Below are 20,105 nucleotides of genomic sequence, written 5' to 3'. Positions count from 1 at the left end.
TGCATTGGGTTTACTACGTAGATATACCGACAACGTGGAATACAGTTCAATTAAAAAAAAACAGCAGACCCAACACCATTCAGTCTCTGAATAGTTCGCTACCTCTATAATCACTATATATGGAGTCCTCCTACTATGTTACGTTACGTAGTTCCTGCATAACTCGAACGCCGGTTGATAAACGAGCGACTTGAACCGAGATCGATGTCGAGTATCATAAGTCCTCAAACATACACGAACTTCCTGCGCACGCGCTCCACCCAAAATGTCTACAGTGACTTGCTCACCGCCACTGGTCCAGCTCCCGGTTGAAGCGCTCGTTGCAGGCTTTCCCGAACGCAATGCTGTTCTTACCTATACCGATCGCGTTAGCTTCGTTTAGACACTACTACAACAAGAACATACTCACCCTTGCCCCTTGTGATACGGGTCGAGGAACGCCGGATTGGGCCACTAGCGGCTACGTGAGACGAAGATTGACCACGAGGGAAGTATGCGTCGCCAGAAGACGGAGCTTGACGAGAGATACGAGCGCGGGGGCGGGAGGAGAGGACCTGAGCTTTCGATTGAGATGAAGTTGCAGCACCGACTTGGGAATATGGCATGATCTTCTGTGCTTTGGGACGAGTGACTGCAACACACGAAGATTGGCTTGGGAGACCAGGTGAGGATTCAAAGGGACGGGGCTGAGATTTGGAGCGCTGCTTTTTGGTGGCTGAATGTCTCTCTGTCTGGTCAATGCTACTCTTTCGCTTTTTCGTATGTTCCTGCTTCATGTCTTGCGAGGAACTGTGTTGTAATCCAGTTGGAGCGGAGCGTCGCGATTCATGCTGGCTATAGATTTGCTTTGGTGAAGACAGCTTTGACGGCCGGGAGTTATTGCTGCTCAGCTTCAGATTAGCACTGCCATACATGGTATGCCGAGTTGATGCTCCAAGATCCACCGCATGACCCTCAACACTCGGCCGAGGGTAATCAGAGCTGTTGCTGTGAGGCGGCATCATCCGAGATGCTGTGTTAGCTTGCGATTTTGGTCGTCCAGACGATCGAGATGATTGTGAATTAGCCACAGAGTCATTGTCGGCTACCGACGCGAATCCTGTATCGGTCGGGACTGTACCACGATGGAAAGGATCACGATTGTAGTTCCGAGACCCGATAGACGGTACGCATTGAGTCTCTTCCAGTGTCTGCGAGAACTTAGAAGATGCGTTGCCAGACTTGAACCCATTACGGTCGCGGCCTCCAAGCATCCCAGTCGACGCGGGTTGGGACTTCTCCATTACCGTTAATTCGTCAGTAGACATGTTACTGAGATCGGAGGAGCTTGAGACCTGATGCTTGAGCTGTCGCTGTGGCGCTCGTGACAAATCCCCCTTGGAAGCATCTTGCGTCATGGACAAATTTTGAGCATCATGGCTTTCTGTGGCGGTTCGAGGCTTATGATAAACATCAATTGTTTCGTTGGAGATGTCGTCGATCTCTCCCTGTTCTTCGAACTGAGTTGCAAACAGATCATCGTCTTCGAGCTGAGATTGTGAAGACTCGGCATGAAAGACTGACGACGGCTTCTTGGGATGAGAATCTTGTTCCTCAGAGACTTCGAGCATCGAATGATTTTGCCGGCTGACTTTTTTCCGAGGCTTCGCTGCCTGGGTAGCTTCACCTGATTCAACAAGGATTCCTCTGGCAGCATGTACTTGGAAGCCGACCTGCTGATTGAGATTACCTTGCTCGCGTATCACTCGAAGAGAATCTCGATACTGCTCTTCAAGCTTGCGCATGTTTGACTCAGCCTTTTCACGATCGGTCGCGATTTTGGTTTTATGTTGGTCTTCAGCGAGCCGCATTTTCGCTTCCATCTCCTCAAGGGCAGCATCTTTCTGGCTCATGCGGCGCCTCCAATCATCGACTTCGATGCGATGCTGTTCGGCTAGCTTCCGGCTCTTCTCATCTGCTTTCGCTTGTACTCGAGAAATGTCTGCTTCTCTTGCAGCTCGTAGTTCTGCGACCTCATGTTGTAATTTGGCCTCATTCATCTGAGCTTGCTCAAGTCGAGTTGACAGACTTTTCTTTTCCTCCTGGAGGTTCGAGACCTGATTAGAGGATAGTTGAAGCGTGTTACTAGCGTGTTGTCGCATTTTTGTAATCTCGTTGTCAGCGTCCCGGCGCATGGTCTGCATGGTCGTTTGATGCTGGGTTACTTCAGCCTGGAGGTTGCTATATAGGCCTTGCAGCTCCGAAATCTTCTCCGTCTTCTCTTCAAAGCGACGTTTAAAATCTGCGCAATCTCGTTTCTTGCTGTGCAACTCTTCTGCCGTATTTTGGAGCTGTGCTTGGAGGTCCGTTATCTCGGCCGACTTTGATTCAAGCGTTCGAATGTTTTTACTCAGCTCATCTAGTTGGGTTTCCGCAACATTCAGCTTGTCGTTCAGCTCTTGAAATGTTTTCTCTTTCTCGTCGCGATCGATTGTTAGTCGCTGGATCTCTCTCTTGAAGCTACGCTCTTTCTCCAAGAATTCACTTTGACAGTTCTTTGCGATCTGCTCTTGTACGGCGGCGTGTTCTTCAAGCTGTTCACAAAATTAGTGAAGTCGCGAGACAGAATGACCTGCTTACCGTTGGCCTCTGCTGCAACTCGCGCAGCTGCATCTTGACGTCTTCACAATATTCCTGCTGATTGTCAAAACCATGGCAGCAAAGATGAGCTTGGAAACAGTTACTTCGTATGTATCCCTTTCTCTCTCAATCTCCCTAACTTTAGTATTGACCGCTGTGAGATCTTCTTCCGCCTTCTGCAACTTCTGGCGGAGGCCAAAGGCTTCCTGCTCAAGCCCTGATGTATCGATAGGTGGAGCGTCTTCCAGTACCTTCAGTTCGCGTTTTAGTTGCTCGCACGAGGCTTTGAGATCAACTTCAGCCTTTTCGTAACCCTTGACCTGCTCTTCTAGTCGGGTGCAATGTTCTTGCTGCGCGTCAAGTTGCGACTTGAGACAGACGTTCGATTCATGCGTCTTGCGGTTCTCGGCTGCGACCTCCTCATATCTCAGCATTTCTGTCTGGAGACCGTTTATTTGTTCTTTGATGAACTCTTGAAGCTCTGCGTTAGATAGTGCTGTGCTCGTTACGGTCTTTGAAAGAGTATCGAGACCCGAATCCAGGCTGTGCGATAAATCAGTATAGTGACATGTAGCATATATAGCACTGTCACTGACCGTTCGTGCACAAGATTCAGTGTACTATTCATCCTGTCGATGTCCTGCGTCGTCAAGACAGGCGCCAGCCGAAGAGGTTGCAAGGCCTCTAAACACTCTTTGATATGGTCATTCTGGCTACCATGAGCAGTAGTGTTATCGAGCGTAGCCTGGAGCAATTCGATCTTCTTAGTGAGGGCAACGGAGCTGTCGACAACTTGGCGCGGGATGCTTTGGACGTCAGAGAAGAACTGTTTCTCGAATTCATTGCGATTCTTGCGCTCTTCCTTTAGTGCAGCTTCCTGCTTGCCCAAGTTTTTTGCCAAGTCCTCCCTCTTAGACTCCGATACGAGAAATCGTATCCAAAGGTCATCGAGCGTCGATCTCATCTTGCGTTGGGTTGCGGCGAGCTTGTCAGTCATTGTCCCAACTTCTTTCTGTAACGCCTGCTTTTCGTCCTCGAGTTCGGTGATCTTCTCAGTCAATGCCTTTCTGCACTCTTTCTGGAAGCTTATAGCGGACTTTTGCAGGTCCTCAGAATCTTGCTGAAGGCCTTTGACGAATCTCGAATTAGTCTTGGCCGTGTTGGTGAGTTGACTAAGAGTTTTTTTCAGGTCCTGGTACCTCCTGTCATGATCTGCAATTGACTGGATCTGATTGTCGATCGTTCGTTGAAGCTCAGCAAGCTCTGTCTTATGTTTCTGGGTGAGCGTTGTGGTCTCATGTTGCACCCGATACTTGTTCGCAAGTAGTGCTACTCTCACGGTCTCCATAGCCTGCTCGACACTAGGAGAAACGGCTTGCCCTTGAGTACCATACGATATTGGTCCGCTAGGTCGTAACTTTCGTCGTGATTTGGTTATACGGTGAAGTCCCTCTCGATCCGGGACGCCATGCGGATGAGCTTCGTTAATCCCTGGCTGACGTGCGACCCCATCATTGTCCGCATACAAGCTCGGCTGGTGAGACTGAGTCGTTACGGCATGTGCTTCGACTGGTTCGTGACTGTTGGGCAAGGCATAGGGACCAGAAGTCTGGGTTGACAACGCAACCCGTTTATCAGGACCGAGACTACGAGCTTGATCGTGAAAAGTTGTCAACGATTGTTGCGTTGGCTCGGTTGTATCGAGTGTCTTAGGTAAGATCGACGGGACCTGCACAGAAGCTGTAGGAAACTGGCGTTGAGCGGAGGAATCTTGAAAGTCTCGGAAGGTCGTATCCATGAGGCTTGGTATAGTGTTGCAGGACTCCTTGTTGTCAGCAATACACCCATGTTCTTCATTCGGCAACTGTGACTCTTGAGCATATGCATCCCTTTGTCGATCTTCGAGAGGGGCGCGAAAAGCATGTAATCCATCGCCATCCGCGTTCGATTGGGAGAGGCATCGAGGGTCGTTGGATGTATCAGGTGCTGGTCCACCAATCGTTCCGGTTTGACGAGTGTGGCTTGGTGTGATTCTTGATCGGGGACGTGAACCTGGACACTGCTGAGAGAGCTGTTCCTTTCTGTGCTTCTTACCCTTCTTGACACCGGTGACCCTGTTGATTCCAGAAGCAGGCCTAGCGTTAAGTTGTACCGAAGGAGGGATTCTAGATATCGCATTCGCCTGCGGGGGCCTAAGCGTATTAGTGGAGTTCTACCGGCTTGCTGGGAGCTCTTACAGAGTGTAAGTAGGCTCTTCCTGAGATCTTCCAGTGGCCGTTTGATTCACGACGTCCATATGTTGGTTGCTCGTAGTACATGGCTCACCAAGATGAGCGTTGTCAGGAGAACACGGTGGTGGAACGTGTGCAGGCTCTACCATCGCAGTGACGATGTTAGTCAGATCGACCTTGGGTAGGACGCTTACTCACCTCGAGGTGCATGACCCTTGTGCTTTTGGATATCAGGTGTTCTCAACCCGAGATGAGCAGACTGCGCGGCAGTAGTAACCTCTTTTGGAGGTGGCTTGCTGGAAACTTTCCTTGTCTGTGAGTATGAAATCGCGAATGGGTTAGGGCTTGGAGCTGCTGATGCAGAGCTGTCATTCCTTCCAATGGGATTCCTCGAAAGAAGCTTGCCAAAGGATAGAATGCATCCAGTCGTGTCCGTCTTCTTCGTCACCGCGGTGCGCTCCAGAAGGGCCGCGGAATTAGGACTCAGACTAAACTCAGACTCATTATCGGCAACAGGGTCGTCACGATGGAACTCTCCAGCGTGACCAGGCTGAGTCTCAGGAACAATCGTATCGCTATTCGGAACCTGAATGGCGGTGCTCGTGCGATCCCGCTCATCATCAGTTGATTGTGGGCGTACTTCATTTCTGAGTCTTGAGGGGTTCTGCTTCTTCGGCAGTTGCTCGCCTTCTCCAGCCTGCCCGGCCATGGGAAGTGACTATTCAGTGACAGGTGCGATGCGGATGCGAGTAGGTGAAATGGGGTGAGGACCAGACAGAGTAAATGGACGGCAAGAAACAGCACTACAGGCTAGCTGTTCATTGCAGATGGAAGCGATATGTTGTGTTGTGGAAGGAATGAGGGGTGGCGAAGTTTGCAGCTCTGCCCTCATCGTCGTTCTTTCCTTCATCTGCTGTGGCAAGTCACAACTCAGCAACATGACGCCACACATGACTTCGACTAGAACATCCGAGCTAGACATGATGGCAGGAGCGATGATACGAGAAACGATACCTACGAAAAGCGGAACAATTGTCGAAGCTTCACTGCACGCATTCCACCTCATTATACTCGGCCACCTCTCTTGCTGCGACACACTCTGTCGTCACAAAGTCCAAATCATTGCTTCCTCTTTGATCTCCGTCGTATCTGAAACAAAGACTACTAGTTTCCAAGTCCAGTGCTCTCAGCATGTCGTGTCGGAATGTCGTTCATATTGCAGTGATCACAGCTGTAGCCTGTTCATCGGAGGACAGCACAATACCTCTTGCTACGCTTTGCTCTGAGCCGCTCAAATTCTCTTCAACTACCGGCGATGTCCTCTCATCGATCTCTAGACGATGCCTGGCGTGGCAGCGGACACACCGTGGCAAATGTGAAACGCGACAACTCGAACCAAAGTGTATCCACCGACGCATCACACTGACAGCCGTTGTGGATTTGGGTGACAGCATGCATCCGCCAGACTAATTCCTGTGTTGCCAGTGTTTGCGGGGAAGGTCGTCTTGCCTGTCATCTGAGTTCTTTTTTTTGCATCGTATGATTCGCATTGCGCCGTAAGGTTGGTGGCTAACGTGAAGCGTACCGGAGACGAGGAGCCAGAAATACCTACGTACTACGGCCACACCGACTACGATAAGCGGCAGCTGTCACAAGTACGCTTTGCAGTTGACGAAGAGGAGTTGTCTTCTGGCATGCTCCCCCTGAAACACAAGCGTGCGGCGACATGCTAGCCGGGCGCTTCTTACCAGGATCCATCCAATCACACTTCAGCCCGCCCTAGCTTCGCTGCACGGTGATCTTCATCCACGACGTTACGCGCCCATTACCCATCACACCCTGCCAATCCCCTCAGCTTATCCTCCCAAGCCGACAAAAGTCGACGCCAATGCCGCTATATTAAGAAGATGGCCTGATGTATTCTCCGGCAGCCAACCTGGTCTGCCGTCCAAGCGCACGATGGTAACCGCCCAGGAACCCTGAGACTGGCGGGGTATTGGACGAGCGATAGGGAAGGTATTGGCTTGGGTAAAAGATGTTCGCACGCGGGCAGGCAAATATAGAGACATGCCCTCCGTCCCGGTAGCGAGTTGTTGGTATTCCTCCAGTTGATCGAACGTCCTTCACGCCATCTTCGTGCAACCTGATATCCGATCACTTGTCCCGTCTGCGCCGCATCTCAACACTAGATACCAACACCATGAGCAGGCCTCTCCTCTTCTCGCTTCTCCTCCCGCTTCTCGCCCTTGCTCAGGACTCGTCTTCGGGAAGCGAGCTTCCCCCTCCCGGCTACAATGGCGGCAACGACAACCCGCAAGATCCAAGTGACGCTGGTGCTGCGGGATCGCAGAAGGGTGCTTTCGAGCTCTCCGGAGGTGCTATCGCAGCGATCATTGTGGTCGCTGTCGTAGTCGTGCTTGGATCCAGTACGTTTCACAGTACAGAATTGAAGATGCATGAACTAACATCAGCTCAGTTGCCTCAGGAGTACTCTGGTGGCTCGCAAAGAAGCGCCAATGGGATGTTCGAGCATCCATCCGTCGTGCCTCTCGCCGCTTCACTGGCCGCTCCACTGCCGACACAGGCAAGCAGAACCGCCAGAACCGAAGAACAGGCATCAGACTTAACTCGCCGCCCCCAGGCAAGAACGCCAACAAGATGCGCGATATCGAGAAGGGCCTTCCTCTGTCCAACAAGGCACCACAGACTACAACTACGATCACGAGCGTGATGAGGTGAAGATTGAGACGCATGGCGAGAAGGAATCGAAAGCAACACAAGCGTGGCCACGCTGGCCAAGGCACGCGTCGACTCCGGAGACGACAGCGCAGCTTGGAGGCAGATGTCTCGTGACTCAGGGCCATGGCAACGTCCCTGCACATGTTGTACCTCTAAGACGGCATCTTGGAGAGTGTGCGAGGTGGCGTTCTTGGGGCACGTATGAACGTTATGGTTATGATAGCGATTAGGGAGCGATTGATGTTCGCTCAAGCTTACGGAGTACTTGCATTCGGAGGGTCACTATTTCTTCATCAACATATTATGATACCACACACTTTTCGGGAAAATTGGATAATAGACGCATCGGTCAGCGTCGAAGAGGCTAAGACGTGGACCGTAGATTTCGATACGGCCCAAATATCAATACTTTCAAACAAGCAAACACCTCATCTTCTTCACGTTTTGTCTTGCACGATTCATCTTGAAAAATGACCAGTGCAAAGTAGTGAGACAGGCAGTAAGACCACTACTCGATTACACGCTAACCTGGAGACCTCTCATCTGACCACATGTCTATGGATAAACGGCGAGAATAGCGTAGAGAAGGCTTGGAATATGCGGCCATGAGCTGATCTGACTCCACTATTCCGACGTTACGGCATGCGCCCGGCTGGGCGCTGACTTGGAATGCCGGCTCTGCATGGCCGGGAATTTGACCCAAAAGTGCGTGGGGGACGACGGTCCCACCAAGGAAGGAAATTGCATGCTACAATCGAACGCCCAGAATAGCGTGTTGTATTCTTGGTGCTAGTAGCTTATTATAGGGAGAGTGAGAACACAGAGATATCGTCGCGGGTCATGGGAGGTGATTGTTTGCCTGACATGTTCATAGGCGTGGGAGGATTCCGGAGCTTATACGCCGTACACGTTCGCTTCTGTAACTCTTCTCTAGTAAAGCAGTTTGTACGTTTCCTACAAAATCGCATCGGAAACATCTGTAAGGATCCCTTTTGTGTTTCAACTGCTTAGCATACCGGCGATTTGCAGTTATCCATGCATCTGTAGATAGCAACCCTAGAGCGATTGACATGTGATCTGGCGACCACGCTAGTACCAAAATGTTCCAACGACGCGTTCCCCGCATCGTGTTTCGTGCCTTCGCATCTCCAAAACACGACACTTGCAGCAAAACCACTCAGAGAAGACGGAATGTCGTCTCGAACTCGGCACTCGACAGCGAGACCGTCGGCCAGTCGCCAGTCCGTGGCATCTACTCCAAATCGTACCAGCAGCAGTAACCGCAATGCCGACCTCCTGCCAGAGTACAAGAAGCCGTCTCACCCCCTCGATGCAGAAGCGACACGAGAATTGCGCAACCTACAAGGGCGTAATATAAACGATATCAAAAGGCACAACAAACAAGCCACCGAGCACATCACCAATGCTGCTGCCAGTGTCAATGACATGCTGCGCGAACACGCTGAGTACATAAGCCGGCGACAGAAGAAATGGGACGCAGGCAAGAGCCTGGACGACAAAGAAGATGAAGAGCGCGTCATGGCAGAACTGCATGCGAACGTAGACGAGGCGACTATAAAGCTCGAGGAAAGCATGCGAGCAGTCATCGACTCGGACATTGCAGCGCAGCGCATCGAGGAAGCCCTGGAATGGTTGAGGAGCAATGCGCCTGCGCAACTGGCAGAAGAGTATGAGACTCAGATGACGCAGCGCGAAAATCAGCGACAAACCCAGACCCAAGCAGCGAGTCAACGGGCACACGCACGAGACAGGGATGATGATGAGATGGATGATGGACCAACACCTGGACCTACTCCTCTTGACGGTTCTCGTGTAGCCCTCACCGGTGCGAGCGAGCTGTTTGCAGCTCGCATACAGCGCGAAAAGGACGCCTACACAGCACGCTCGCACACAAGCCGCTACGCCCGTAACAACGACTACCGCGACTTCAAGCGTACGGTGCACGACGCGAAATTCGGCGACGACGGCCCCGTACTGGGCCATGAAGACACATGGTTCACCGAGTCCGGATCGCCAGCGCCTGGCATTACGGACACCACACAACGGGGAGAGTTTGATGATGATGATGATGATGACATTGTAGTCGACAGGGCTACAGTCAGCACGAGGTGTCCCATCACGTACCAGCAGTTCAAGGAGCCATATTCGAGCAACAAGTGTCCTCACACATTCGAGAAGAATGCCATCCTCGATATGATCCGAAAGGGCCCTCACAGAGTGGACGGCCAGAAAGCTGTGGAATGTCCCGTCAATGGATGCGACAAAGTAAGTGCCGCCACATATTATTCCGACTCGTTCGGCTACTCTTCCCGCTATGTGCCTGTGCTGACATTGCTTCTCAGATGCTCACCGCAAACGACGTTCGCACCGACCCCATCCTCGTACGCAGGATCAAACGCATGCAGCAAGCTGAACTTGAAGGTGACAGTTCAGACGATGATGTGAAGGCCCCTCGTCAGGAAATTCAGAAAATTGACGGTAGCGACGATGACATGCCTGATGCGAGCTCAAATCTACAGGCTCCCAGAACTCGACAACCAACACAATCAAGCAATATTGAGGATCTCGGAGACCCGAGTGACAGTGAGATGTCAACTTAGTCTATGTGGTGTTGTTTCGGCGTTTGGGCTTCGGATGGGCTGAATGATACCCAAAGATGCAAACATCTAGTGATTCTAGCAGAAGATGTTGAGACAGCGGACAAGCTGCGCTGTTTATGCGGGATAGCACTTAATCCCGAAGAGGGTGCCAGTCTTCTGTACCACAATGAATTCTCAACAATACGTTCGCAAGCCTTTCGTTCCTTCTGCAAGCGTTCAGACCCGGCTGTGCGCCTCCACATCCCCGACCCTGTGCCGAAAAATGTCTGACCTTCCACTTGTCCACGGACATTCCCTCGGCAACAGATCTGATACCACGCAATGGCAGAACCCGCTTTAATATTCTTCCGTTAGTAAAGTGCTTCACAGCTTGTCGTCACCCACGATGTCTTCGGCCGCGGATACCTTCGGGTCACCGAGTCCAACTCTGGCCGCGCACCTGAGCACAAGATCTGAACATCGCCCCATTGAGCGCCAAAGAATCCAGGGTCTCGCCCAAAGCAAAACGATCTCTTTGGTTGACTTCGATCTGCGAAACGACGGTATATCAACACTCAACGAGTAAAAAGCATAGAGCATATCATGCACATCGGCAAAGAACGACGCACGGACGCACGTTGTGTTTACGGAAATCCAAATCTTACCCGGAAAAGCACAGTGAGATCACTGCACCTTGTGCCAGGGTTTCGCGACAGCGCATCTTGATGAACTGCCACACAGGTTCGCTGATAGTTAGACTTATTGGCATACGACAGAACGCTCTGGTGTTGAAGTTGCAATCTTTCGATTGGCCGATGGCTGGCCGTTACGACCAACGTCATCGCTCACATGCAAGCGGTTCCGCATGTGGCGCAATAGAGACGGGATTCTCTGTGCCTGAAGATCGTGTATCTCCCGAGGTGTACCGTGGGCAAGGACATGAGCCTCAACGGTACATGGGAAAACGGATGGCTTGGACACGCGACAATCAATGCGCCCAGCTTGTGCCGCTCCGCCGTGCACGTTAAACTTCAGCATGAAAACCTGTGAAGTAAGGATGGCATCAGAGTGTAGGAAATCGGTGCTGCCCGATTGGCCCATCAGCAATTGGCACCTCGTAGGACGAGCAGCTGTTCACCTCAGTGGCTCGTTGGGGCAGCTCTTCGATGCGGGGAAACGCAGCTCACCCCTCAATTCATGGCACCGGTCGACTGGCTGGCCTTGTTGACAACTAGGAATAACAGATCATCGTACTACTCCTGTCCTCCGAGTATCTTCACTCACAGCCTTGTTCATAACTTTGTTCTTCTGTTCTATCAGCTTGACCTGCACTGTCGCATTGTCGTTTGATGCTAGAAAGCGGGTAGTCGAGCGCATACCACCATACCCACTAAACCCGCGACCCACACCCCACTCCTCCGACGCGGACTGGATCCTCCGCACAGACTTCAGCGCACGAGGTACGCACCCAACTATGCTCCTACACCGTCTCTCAGCATCCACAATTTACTTGCGCGGGTGCAATCGGAAAAAGAAGGGTTATCGCACGTGCGTGAGCTTTCGGCTGCGCTCACACGTCCGATGCCAATCTTTCCTGTGCGCCGGAGGAAGCTGTACATCTATGTCATAGCCGGCTAGCTTGCGACGTCCACGGCCGCGGTGAAGGGCGCATGGGAACTGCGTCTCAGGCTGAGGCTCTGCCCAGGCCAGCACCTTACGCAGACGCCATGTCGTAGTGCGATGATGCTGGGATATAGATCCGGGCATGGAGTCTCTTTTGTGGACTTTCTTACTCCATCAGTTCCAGTCTTTCTTCACATTTGTTCTATTCTCGTGCAGCATAGCGACAGCGATATACCCCTCTGGTCCATTTTGTCTTCATCTTCAAATAATTCGTCTTATCAAGACTGTTGGCTGTCACTGACAACGCAATGTCAACAACAGCAGCCGCCAGCTCTCAAACCCTTAAGATGCCCGCCGCTCGCGCCCTCGAAAACGCAAAGCAATCTTCAGAAGCCGTTCTAAAAGACACATCCTCCGCCATGTCCAAAGCTGCTGAGAACCCCAAGAAAGCTACTGCAGACTTCCTACATACACCGTTTATGCGCGCAGCACTACCTTTCGTAAACGGTGGTATCGCAGGCATGACCGCAACAACTGTAATTCAACCCGTAGACATGGTAAAAGTGCGTCTACAACTTGCCGGAGAAGGCGTAAAGACTGGACCCAAACCGACCCCAGTTACAGTCTTCAGAGATATCATTGCACAAGGCAAGGTCCTGGATCTTTACACAGGACTCAGCGCTGGTATCCTTCGCCAAGCCGTCTACACAACCGCCCGCCTGGGTTTCTTCGACACATTCATGAAGCAACTCAGCGCACGTGCAAAAGAAAACGGCACAGCGATTGGCTTCAAGGAACGTGCAGGTGCTGGTCTAGCCGCAGGTGGTCTCGCAGCCATTGTGGGCAATCCTGCTGATCTTGCGCTCATCCGCATGCAATCCGATGGACTGAAACCCGCTGCTCAACGCGCAAACTACACATCCGTCATTGATGCCCTCGTCCGCATCAGCAAGCAAGAAGGCGTCACACGATTATGGGCGGGCAGCTACCCTACCGTCGTCCGCGCTATGGCACTCAACTTTGGTCAATTGGCTTTCTTCTCGGAAGCGAAACAGCAACTCAAGAACACATCACTGTCATCCCGTACACAGACTCTCACCGCTTCAGCTGTAGCAGGTTTCTTCGCATCGTTCCTATCTCTGCCATTCGACTTCATGAAGACGAGGTTGCAGAAGCAGACAAAGGGACCTGATGGTACACTGCCTTACAAGGGCATGTTTGATTGCTTCAAGAAGGTTGCGAAGGAGGAGGGTTTGCTAAGATTCTACCGTGGATTTGGAACATACTACGTGCGTATCGCGCCGCATGCGTAAGTTTTCTCCCTCCCTGTGTTGTGGATTCAAGTACTAACTTCATTAATAGCATGGTGACACTCATCGTTGCCGATTACTTGGGCTTCATCACGAAATGATCGGCATGAGCTAGGAATATATTTACTTTTTGTGCAAAGGCGTTATTGTGGGAATCATGGCGTTCACAGCTGGCGATCAGCCATACGATGTTTTTTTCGGGTTCCTTTCTTTATCTCAACCATGGCTGTGATATGTGCCGTGCTATTGGAAGATTCTTTCGTGTATAGGCTAGAAGTAACGATGCGACATTTTCGGCATTCACATATGCGGATGATGCCATGGTGTGTAAGGAGAAGTCTTTCTTGAATAGTACGAAGATGCGCAGCGCATAGTATGTCTTCTCCCTGTTGACATGTGTCAGTGACGTGCAATGCTATGTCTGAGTATCGTTCATTTCAATCACGGGTATCGTGACAATGCAGAGCAGATAAGCCACTCAAAACGTCAACAACACCTACCATGAAGAACCTCTTGGAAAGTAATAGCAGCGATTCTGCGGGTATAGTCATACAACACCATGGTCTTCGAAGCTCGTCCCTTACGACAGACTAGTGCATTCCTATCAAGTCAACCAATTGGCCAGGGACGCATTAATAATGGAGCCTACGATGGCACAAGAAGAAGAGTAGACACTCGAAGTAGCACCCCATTGCGCAAATGACCAGCATCTACCGGGCCGTTCCTCCTCCATTCGTCCAGGTTGCATAGTCAAGTTGAGTATACTATATAGATTTGTACCACATTTCTCTCTTCTTTGCTCCGGCAGCCGAAGCCATACCATGGAAGTGTTGTTTCGATAGGAGCAGCCGTCCTATCTACTCTCTTCGAGGAAGCATAGTCGTTCTTCAAAGTATGTGTATCATGACTGCTGTTTCTGTCCGTTGATATTCGTGGAATTCAGGGATCCCAAAAGCTCTGTTGCGTAGACGGGCGGTCTCTGTGAAGTGGAGGCTGAAAAGTGATGATCAAAGAATAAGACTCGTTGTTGATGGAGCCGACCTCGATAATAGCAACTCTTACCTTCAGTAGAGAGGGGCGAAGCGACCACCAGTAATGGACATGGGAATTGTTGGATGCATCGTATTCAGTAACCTCTATTCCTCAAAGATACCGCTCTTCTTGCTCATCATTCAAGCATTCGAGCAGCCGCTATGCTAATCAATCGATCGGACAACGCTCTCACCTTCTTCCACCACCAATGTCCTGGCCCAATCTATATCCACTGATCTTCTCCCACTCGATCTTCTGCCTCGTAATGGGCAATTGCCTCCTCAGAGCCTTGAAAGCGCCCTCACTCAGACTACCAAACGCCTTGTTGAGATCCTCCTGGTACTTCTTCTCCTCGGCAGCAATCTTCCTCATGATGTCGCTTCCATTTGCACTTCCGCCAGCACTCAGGCTGACCTCCTTGGTGGTGAGCAGACGCACGTTTCCGTCTTCGTAGTAGTGCACGTCAACTTTTATGCTGCCGGAGATGGAGCCGGAGGAGGTGTCGTAGATGTAGGAGCTGCGCCAGCGGCCGTTCCAGTAGTTTGTGGGGGAGTACTTATTTGCGACGGTGATGATGGCGAGGGAAGAGGGGGACGAAGGAACGGGGAAGACGCCGTGGGAGGATTTGGGGTAGTGTTCTGAGGCGTGGGTGCTGAGAGACTTGTTGAGGCTCTTGCTGTGGTGTGTGTTAGTACTAAGCTCGCACAAACAAGGTGCGGTATGGCCAGAGGGTGTCTCTGTGAGGTGAAACGTACAGAAGATCGTCATGCGCGCTCTCGACAACGTAGCTCTGGACTGCGCTTGCCTTGCCAGTCGCATGGTCAAAGTCGAAGGAGCTCTGTGTATCGATGTCGTAGTATCTGCCGTCTCCTAACGAGTTGTATTCGCTGACCAGAACTTCGGTGCTGCCACCCGGAAGCTTCGTTGTGGTGTACTGCTCCTCGTTGTACTTTTGGAAGGCGGGCGAGAGTTCGTTCTGGACTGATTCATCGCCGAGGATTGACTTGATTGCCTTGGTAACTTCGACAAGCTGGGTTGTTGTCAGTACATGTGCTGGCGGGAGCTACACGTGGATTTGGAGAGCATACCTCACCAGGCGGCGCGCTGTCGACGAAAGAGGAGAGAGCTGCTGTGCGTGACATGGCTGCGATGTGTCGCTATGCGGAAGTTGGAGATCAGGTTCGTGTTGCGACCTCAATTGTTTGGCGCGTTGTCGAAGCTGCGGGTGGACAGGAGCGCTTAGTGGGGTTCGGGAAGTGCAGGGACCACAAATGTGGAGGGGGGAGAGCATCAGAACATCATAGTGTACTTGGAGCTATCCGCTTTTTTGAACTTCATGTCGAAACTAAATCTTAACAATGGGTATCTATACACCTTGAGCGACCCTTGTTGATCTCGTAGACCCGGAAACGCCGCGCTAAGTCATGATCAATGCCACAAATATTCTACACAAGGTCACGCCTGGCAATCACTCGATGCTCATCTTCATCAGCCCATCGTTGGTGTCGGTCATACCCTGTAGACCTATCCGTTTTGGGCCCAATGTTGGCGTCATGCTCATGCTGCCTCCACTGTTTGAGCGTTCACCATGTGATTGACCACTTATTGACGTTTCCCGGCTGGCCTTGGTATTTGTACCCCAAAGACTGTTGTCCCTTTGTGCAGGAGACTGCGAGATGACTGGGCTGCCGTGAACGCTGACACCTGGTGAGACTGCACGACGTTTGATTGAAGCTTCATCGAAATCGTCATCTCGCCGGCGTTTGTTCGACTTCTTCAAAGCTTCGGCTGCTGTGGGAGGCTGCATTGCCCCTGGCGTAGACGCTCTAGATGCCCCACCGCCTATAGTTGGGGAGTCCATGTTCATGTCCTCGCTCATCGCGGATGATTCTGCACGAGGAAAGGACGGTGGAGGAGTGTGTGCAGCGCGTGAACCCCAGAAGCCGTTGCTGACCGAATTGCGACCGCTGTGTAGACTGCCAAAGGCACCGAAAAGTCCCTTAGACGTCGATCCATCTAGACTCATGTTGCTTTCGCTACCTTCCTCTGGCACACCCTCAAGGGGTCCGTCCAGACCTGGAACTGTTGGCAGCAAGTTGGGTGACGATTGCGCGGTTCCCGAAGGTCGTTCTAGATCTGTATCGCTTTCTCTCACTTGTCGAATGATCTCGGCTTCGCGGCGAAATTCGCTGTCAACGGGAGCAGCTTCTTCGAACAGCTCCGCTCTGATGCGACCGAATTGTCTTGACTTTGGCTAGTAAAGTTAGCAACTTGTACCGTCGTACGGATTCATGTACTCACCAGTAGATTGCCCCTCCGTGAAACTACCCGTCTTACTACACCCGGAGTTTGGGGCATGTTACCGCCCTCGTCACCGCTATCGTTTCCAGATGAGATGTGGAGGTCGTTGGCAAAAAGGGAAAGGCTCTCTCGTCGCGAACCCGCTTTACGCATCGCCGCTTCTCGCGCAAAATATCCCGTGTCTTTGCCATTTGGCGGTGATGCCGGCCCGGGGCTTGCCATGGAGCTGTGTCCACTGGCTGAGCTCGAGCTCTTTCGGCTTCTACCCTTGCGCAATCTCGCTCGATGCATGCTTGCAAAGTTGGGCTGTCCACCGGGTGAGAACAGGTTGGAAAAGACACCGTTATTGCCAGCGTTGAGCCCTGGGAATAGTGTGTTGGTCTTCGCTTGCGGAGTCATGATCATAGGGTCGTCGTTGTCCTCAGGGTCCAGTGGATCCACCTCATCCGAAGAACTACTCGAGTCCTCTGAGCCCATCATGTTGATGCTGCCGACCGAACTCGAAGGGGCGGTTCTATCGCCATGACTCCATCCACCCTGTAGGCTCACATTGGGCGAGTCAAGCAGCATTGAGTTGGAGCGAGGCTTCCGCGGCGGTATCTTGATACCTTTCTGCGTAATGGTCGGCGAAGAATCGGGCGAAGACTGGTCGGGGAGCGTCGAGTGGTGGAGGTTGGTGCAGGCTCTTGAGAACTCAGCGCCGCGGGACCGTCGGGGCAGGACAGAAGCAGGCGACGCGTAGGTGTTACGCGAATCTAGCTGTGGAGAGAGGGGCACACGGGCGGCGAAGTGCGCGGGACTGGGCATAGGCGACTCTCGAGGGGGCATTTGCAGAGACAGGCCTCGCGAGAGGAAGTCTGGCCTACGCGGTGTACTGGGGCTGGCGACGATAGTTTGGTCATCTTTGGACATGCGTGCGGGTTCGCGGAACTTCGGAGAGGGCTCAAGACGGGGCGTGCTGTCCGAGAGAGACCGTGCTTTGGGCGAATTCGTCTTTGGCGGCGTTGTCTCCAGTTGAGGTTGAGGCTCCATCATGGCTGCACTGCGAGAGTCGGTGGTTTCGCCTTCGCTACCGATGGCTGGCGTCATGGCCGCCGTCAACATTGCGTCGTAGGGTGAATCTGGCAGGACGACCCTTATAATTCATTCTCTCAGCAACGTGCTGTGAGCAGAAGTCAAATTGGTGGAACAGCAATGGCCCGTACGTTGGCGGGGCGGTTAATCATGGCCTATCATCACGTGGAAGCAAGCCCCTACCAAGGGTGAACCATGCTCTGAGCCTGTCAAAACGAAACAGCGTCTTTAAATGCATAGAACTCAGAACACGTTCCTGGACTATCTTCTGACATGCAGTGAATACATTGTTCCGTTGCATATCGAGCTCTCTCTCTCTCTCTCTCACGGCTGCCGCTATGATGTCGATTATGACGCTTAGATCACCCATAGATCATCCCTGTTTTGAGCACCCCTGAGTACTTCCCACGACGCTGCTACAAGGTCACAATGGCCTCTACCCACTCAATATCTTCCCAGGTAGCTTCCCAAATGTTAAGCACGGTCATAGTCCACACTTTTCCCTCTCGCTTCATGGTGCCAATGCACCGACATATCCGCCCTTGTTGTAAAAGCCTACTGCAGTCGTACTCGAACAGGGGCACCGACTTCCAGATCGCAGCACTGTATGTTCCTTTGATATAAGGCGGCCTGGCATGGAAGAGGTCGCAGAATGTGAATTGTTGCTCTGTGCCAGTTCGCTCCGAAGCAAGGATTCTAGCGTACATTTCAATCATAATGCGCTTCCCAGACTTAGATGCTTGACAACTCTGATTGATCACCTCACCGATGCGAAAACACGTCCTGAGCAACGAGTTTGACGAGAGACCGATAATAGGCGAGCGATCGCGAACAGATTCAGGGAACGGCGGCCTGACGATTGGTGTCCTAATCTCCGCGGAACCTGAGTTGCCATATAAGCGCGTTGTCGGAGTGACTGGAGATGTAAACTTTTTTGATAATTGCTGTGAAGTCGTCTTGGTGGTGACTTCTTCAAGCATCATAGGAATGTCGGTGCATGAGCCTGGAGTGGGGCATAATCTGTCGTTGTCCGTGTTGTAGGATTGCGCGTGGGACTTCGAAGTAGGCTTTGCAAGGTCAGAACATGTACCACCATCTTCAGGTATCAATGCGAGCAGTTCATCATCATCGATGTCGAAGTCGAAATCATCTTCCGCGGATTTCAGAGTTTCATGTTGCTGCAGAGCCAGGTCGAGATCAACGTGTCCAGCTTCAGTAGCATCACAATCATCGTCTTCGAGAATGAACAAGCCAACGTCAACCGAATATTGCACAGGCCGTATGGCCACGGTGTCTTGGCTGACATTCTGAACAGTCTCAGAGCTTGCGAAACGATGATGCATCACATCATAGGCTTGAGTGGTAGGAACATGATCTGACAAAGTTGTTCCTTCATCATCTGCTGCTGGCTTCTGTGGTCGCACATCGTCAATGAATGCTGATTGTGTAGTCCTAGATGGTGGAGCTTTGGATGCGGATGCCGCAGACTTGCGTACAGGTTTCGTTACCCGGAAGCTCTCTGACACACGCCGTTGATTGACCGTTGCCCTCGCTTCCGCATTCGTGTGTCTTTCATCCAATGTGTTTCCATGGGCAGCCAACGCAGTCAACTTTGTTCGGTTGCGTGTAGGTTTCAGCGGTGGGCTGGCTGGCGTTGCCGGCAAAGAAGCATATATCTCGAGATGTGTAGGCTCGCTTGCAGTACCGAGTCCAAGATACTGGGCAACAGCAGGGTTATGTCGCCGTCGTCCATGAACGGTCGCTCTTCGCCGCGCTTGGTTTTGCTGGATGGGTGCTGCTATTGGTGATTGGGGCGTCGGGAACTGCGTCGAGGGCTGATTGATGGCTGTGAAACTAGAGGTTGGAGAAAAAGAAATTTGAGTATATCTGCATACCTCAGGTTAGTTAAGACGATGCGAGACAAAAGCAACGTGTGGTGGGAAAAGGTGAGTGAACGCGCTTCGGGCCTCTCACGCGCCATCGCCATTTCCTGCACCCGTCACTTCCGCACTCCAACCGTGATGCAGCGCGTTTGCCATGTTCATTGTGGTTCTAGCGCAGCGATACGATATGCGAGGGGTGTGCAAGAGGTAAAGTGAAGAAACCTGATGGGGGAGGTCGCGCGACGTGTGGTTGCACCCCGCAAGTGGGGGCTGAGTAAGGTAGGTAGCTTCAGCCCGATCAAGGAAGCTCATTCACCTACCGCGTGCACATAGGCAGCCACTACTACATAGACTTTCGCTTCAAGCCTCTTCCATCGCCGCTCACCTCACCCTGTGGACTTTGCACGACTCGTCAACTCATGTTCGTGGAAGCCCGGGTCGTCTATTCTTATCTGTAACACCGGATCTCAACCTTCAGACGGACCCTCCGACGGCTTTCAGACCTTATTGAAAACACCAGGCCCTGATTGTGTCCAAATTCGTTCTGACAAGCAAGCAAACATCCTGTTCGGGAGTGCATTGCTTTTTTCGCCTCCAGATTTAGCAGGTGCTTACCCTGAAGGGTCAAATCAAGCGACCAACTTACGATGCCTGTAAGTCGTTCTTCAGATTGGTTTCTCTTTAAGAGTTCCT

The 20,105-nt window shown here is 51.9% G+C and overlaps 6 protein-coding genes across 6 annotated transcripts; 4 read left to right on the top strand and 2 right to left on the bottom strand.

Annotated features, from left to right (window-relative positions):
- Positions 1–283: 283 nt before the first annotated feature.
- GT037_006521 (uncharacterized protein) lies at positions 284–5,559 on the bottom strand (the record flags this gene model as incomplete). Its single annotated transcript, XM_038931568.1, has 7 exons — positions 284–354; positions 410–2,573; positions 2,620–2,673; positions 2,724–3,162; positions 3,216–4,811; positions 4,857–4,992; positions 5,049–5,559. 7 exons carry the CDS (start codon positions 5,557–5,559, stop codon positions 284–286), a joined length of 4,971 nt encoding a protein of 1,656 aa, XP_038786065.1.
- Positions 5,560–7,050: 1,491 nt separating this feature from the next.
- On the top strand, positions 7,051–7,589 carry GT037_006520 (uncharacterized protein; the record flags this gene model as incomplete). Its single annotated transcript, XM_038931567.1, has 2 exons — positions 7,051–7,276; positions 7,327–7,589. 2 exons carry the CDS (start codon positions 7,051–7,053, stop codon positions 7,587–7,589), a joined length of 489 nt encoding a protein of 162 aa, XP_038786064.1.
- A 1,191-nt stretch (positions 7,590–8,780) lies between these two features.
- Positions 8,781–10,210, top strand: GT037_006519 (chromosomal organization and dna repair protein; the record flags this gene model as incomplete). Its single annotated transcript, XM_038931566.1, has 2 exons — positions 8,781–9,875; positions 9,953–10,210. The coding sequence occupies 2 exons, from the start codon at positions 8,781–8,783 to the stop codon at positions 10,208–10,210; spliced, it is 1,353 nt and encodes a 450-aa protein (XP_038786063.1).
- Positions 10,211–10,376: 166 nt separating this feature from the next.
- On the top strand, positions 10,377–10,550 carry GT037_006518 (uncharacterized protein; the record flags this gene model as incomplete). The annotated part of the gene is made up of 1 exon (XM_038931565.1): positions 10,377–10,550. The coding sequence occupies one exon, from the start codon at positions 10,377–10,379 to the stop codon at positions 10,548–10,550; it is 174 nt and encodes a 57-aa protein (XP_038786062.1).
- Positions 10,551–12,120: 1,570 nt separating this feature from the next.
- GT037_006517 (mitochondrial dicarboxylate transporter) lies at positions 12,121–13,223 on the top strand (the record flags this gene model as incomplete). Its single annotated transcript, XM_038931564.1, has 2 exons — positions 12,121–13,121; positions 13,175–13,223. 2 exons carry the CDS (start codon positions 12,121–12,123, stop codon positions 13,221–13,223), a joined length of 1,050 nt encoding a protein of 349 aa, XP_038786061.1.
- Positions 13,224–14,343: 1,120 nt separating this feature from the next.
- GT037_006516 (f-actin-capping protein subunit alpha) lies at positions 14,344–19,574 on the bottom strand (the record flags this gene model as incomplete). The annotated part of the gene is made up of 7 exons (XM_038931563.1): positions 14,344–14,830; positions 14,910–15,184; positions 15,243–15,298; positions 15,670–16,408; positions 16,456–17,590; positions 18,100–19,383; positions 19,504–19,574. 7 exons carry the CDS (start codon positions 19,572–19,574, stop codon positions 14,344–14,346), a joined length of 4,047 nt encoding a protein of 1,348 aa, XP_038786060.1.
- Positions 19,575–20,105: the final 531 nt, after the last annotated feature.

Source organism: Alternaria burnsii, assembly GCF_013036055.1.
Source record: "Alternaria burnsii strain CBS107.38 chromosome Unknown 752, whole genome shotgun sequence".
Lineage (NCBI taxonomy): Eukaryota > Fungi > Ascomycota > Dothideomycetes > Pleosporales > Pleosporaceae > Alternaria > Alternaria burnsii.
This window is presented reverse-complemented; position numbering and strand designations above follow the sequence as displayed.